The sequence below is a fragment of the Merops nubicus genome, unplaced genomic scaffold, assembly GCF_000691845.1.
Source record: "Merops nubicus isolate BGI_N331 unplaced genomic scaffold, ASM69184v1 scaffold42535, whole genome shotgun sequence".
Classification (NCBI taxonomy): Eukaryota; Metazoa; Chordata; class Aves; order Coraciiformes; family Meropidae; genus Merops; species Merops nubicus.
This window is the reverse complement of record NW_008611070.1, coordinates 511-2,921: the sequence shown is the minus strand read 5'-3', so window position 1 is coordinate 2,921 and position 2,411 is coordinate 511. Positions and strand designations below refer to the sequence as shown.

Sequence of the window (2,411 nt, the reverse complement as noted above, 5' to 3'; positions counted from 1 at the left end):
TGCCACAGGCTGGGACATCCCCAACTAGAGCAGGTTGCTCAGAGCCCCATCCAACCTGGCCTTGAACACTTCAAGGAGGGGACATCCACATCCCCAGTGTCACCTCCCTGGTCCCTCATCAACAGGCAAGATCCACTTCTCACCTCCTTCACCACTTTCCTAAGGGAGGTCTTCACATCATCCTTGTTAGAAACGTGCTCCATGTCCTCCAGTGGAAAGGCCTGAGCAAAGAGTGAAGGAACCTCTGGTCAAAACTGCTGGAGACACTGACCCACAAACCCTTGATGCTGATGGTGAAACCACGAGTGGTTGTGCTCCAGGTGGGAGGAGAAAACTGAGCAAGAAGGAAGGTAGGAGAAGGAAGGATGGACATAAAACAGGAAGAGAGGGCTCACAACACTGTTTACAAAAGATAAAAGGTAAGTGATGGCTCAAATCAAAATTGTTCTTTAAAAGCAGTGCTGGGGGCATGGGCACTGCTCTCCTGTCCTGGGGCACTATCCCAAGCCCTCAGGAGAGGGAGGGGTGCTCTATTCCTCCCCGTGCAGCCCTGGCTGGCTCCCCACCCCCCCTGGAAGCTGCTGTGTGGTGAGAAGCTGCCCCTTACCTTCTTCACACTCCCCCTGGAGATGGTTGATAAAGTGCTTGAGATGAGGCGAGGAGTGAGGCCACGGAAGAGGCCCCTCTTCCCATCCACCTCCACGATGTGCCTGGCTGGGTGAGAAAACACCAGGCTGCTGTCAGTCAGGAACTGGCTGACCCGTGGAGAGCAGCCCAGACTCCTCCCACGTTCAGCCAGAGCTCCCTGAAGATCTCCCTGTCAGATCTCTCTCATTTGGAATCTAATTGCTCCAGGATTTTGGGTTGCTCCTCATCATTTGATGGTTTGACTCACCTGAAAAGGCTACAAGGCAGTTTGGACTGAAACCCACCAACCCAGGGTCAGTTCCTGTCCCACCATCTTCCCCCAGGCAAACTTCCTCAGGTCTCCAGCCAACCAAAAAAAAAGCCAGCAGATCCAATTTCTCCCTGAATACAGCCCACAACTTGTGAGTCCCCACTGCTCCTGCCCCCACCTTCTGCTGTCCCAGGTGAAGCCAGGAAGGTTCTGCACATCTCCACCACCCAACCCTGTAAATCTCTTTGGAAAATCCATCTTCCAAAGGGCAGCACTGGAGAGTTTCCAGCCCTGGGGGGGTTTGCAGTGCTCTCATAGTGCTCCCACCCCATGGTTACTGCTCCCTGAGGTGGGATCAGCCCAATTTGGCTGTCAGGACCTCTGTGCTCCCCTTCCTCACAGCAAACCTGCTGTGAAAGCAACCCCTGAGGTCACAGAGTATTACCCTGCCTCTCACAGGCTGCTCCACCTCCCAAAAGAGAAAAATGGGCCTTTTCTTTTTTCCTTCTAAACATATCACCTACCCTTTTCTTCCTATTTTTGTCCCTTTAGGGCTCCATCTCCAACACAAATGAGCAGGGCAGGGGGAAAAGTTACTGCAGGGATGGTTTGGAGTGAAGAAAGGTGCTTTGCTGTCTCCAGCACTCACAAAACCCTTCCCCAACCAAGCTACTGGTCCCTCTGCTCTGGTGCAAACCCAGAGGAAGGTGCCACAGGGGGTGCAGCACCAGCAGCAAGGCCACCACCCCCCTGCCCAACAGGCCTTGCAACCAGTCATAGTGTTTGGTGACTTCTGGAGTGGGTCCAGAGCAGGGGAATGAAGCTGGGGAGGGGTCTGGGGAACATGGCTCATGAGGAGTGGTGAGGGACCTGGGGGGGGGTTTAGTTTGGAGGAGGCTGAGGTGGGACCTTCTGGCTCTCTACAGCTCCATGACAGGAGTGAGGTGGGGGTTGGTCTCTGCTCCCAGGTAACCAGGGACAGGATGAGAGGCATTGGCTGAAGTTGCCCCAGGGGAGGATTCAATTGGGTATGAGGAAGAATTTCTGTCCTGCCAGTGGTTCAGCACTGGCCCAGGGAGGTGGGGGACTCCCCATCCCTGGAGGGGCTCAAAAAACATGTGGCCATGGCACCTGGGGACATGGTGGTGTTGAGTTGATGGTTGGACTTCATCTTAGAGGTCTTGTCCAACCTTAATGACCCTGTGATTCTCCCTGCAGCCTCAGGAGGATCCCAAGGGGAGGTGGGAGCACTCAGCTCGGCCAACCTGGCAGCCCCCAGCCCCAGATTTGGGCAGGATGTGGCACTGGGGGGGGGATGTCTGCTCACCATAGGTGAAGAAGCCAGGCAGGTACAGGACCTTCCTTCCCAGGACGTTTCTCCCCACGGTTGGAGGCAGTGGCTCGTGCCCAACCTGCCAAGAGACACCCCGTGAGCAGAGCCCTGCCCAGTCCTGGCACTCCTGACACCCCCAGGCCCCACTCCTGGGGCCACGTCCCCCCCCAGCACCCTCAT

At 55.9% G+C, this 2,411-nt stretch overlaps 1 protein-coding gene across 1 annotated transcript in view; it reads right to left on the bottom strand.

The window, feature by feature from the left end:
- MTCH1 (mitochondrial carrier 1) overlaps nt 1–2,310 on the bottom strand; it is a gene marked incomplete at its 5' end in the record, with an annotated part of 9,656 nt that extends 7,346 nt beyond the window's left edge. Inside the window, 3 exons of the mRNA XM_008941105.1 lie at nt 144–221; nt 608–714; nt 2,226–2,310. Of these exons, the coding sequence (XP_008939353.1) occupies nt 144–221; nt 608–714; nt 2,226–2,310 (270 nt within the window). The remainder of the gene's footprint in view (nt 1–143; nt 222–607; nt 715–2,225) is intronic.
- Nucleotides 2,311–2,411: the final 101 nt, after the last annotated feature.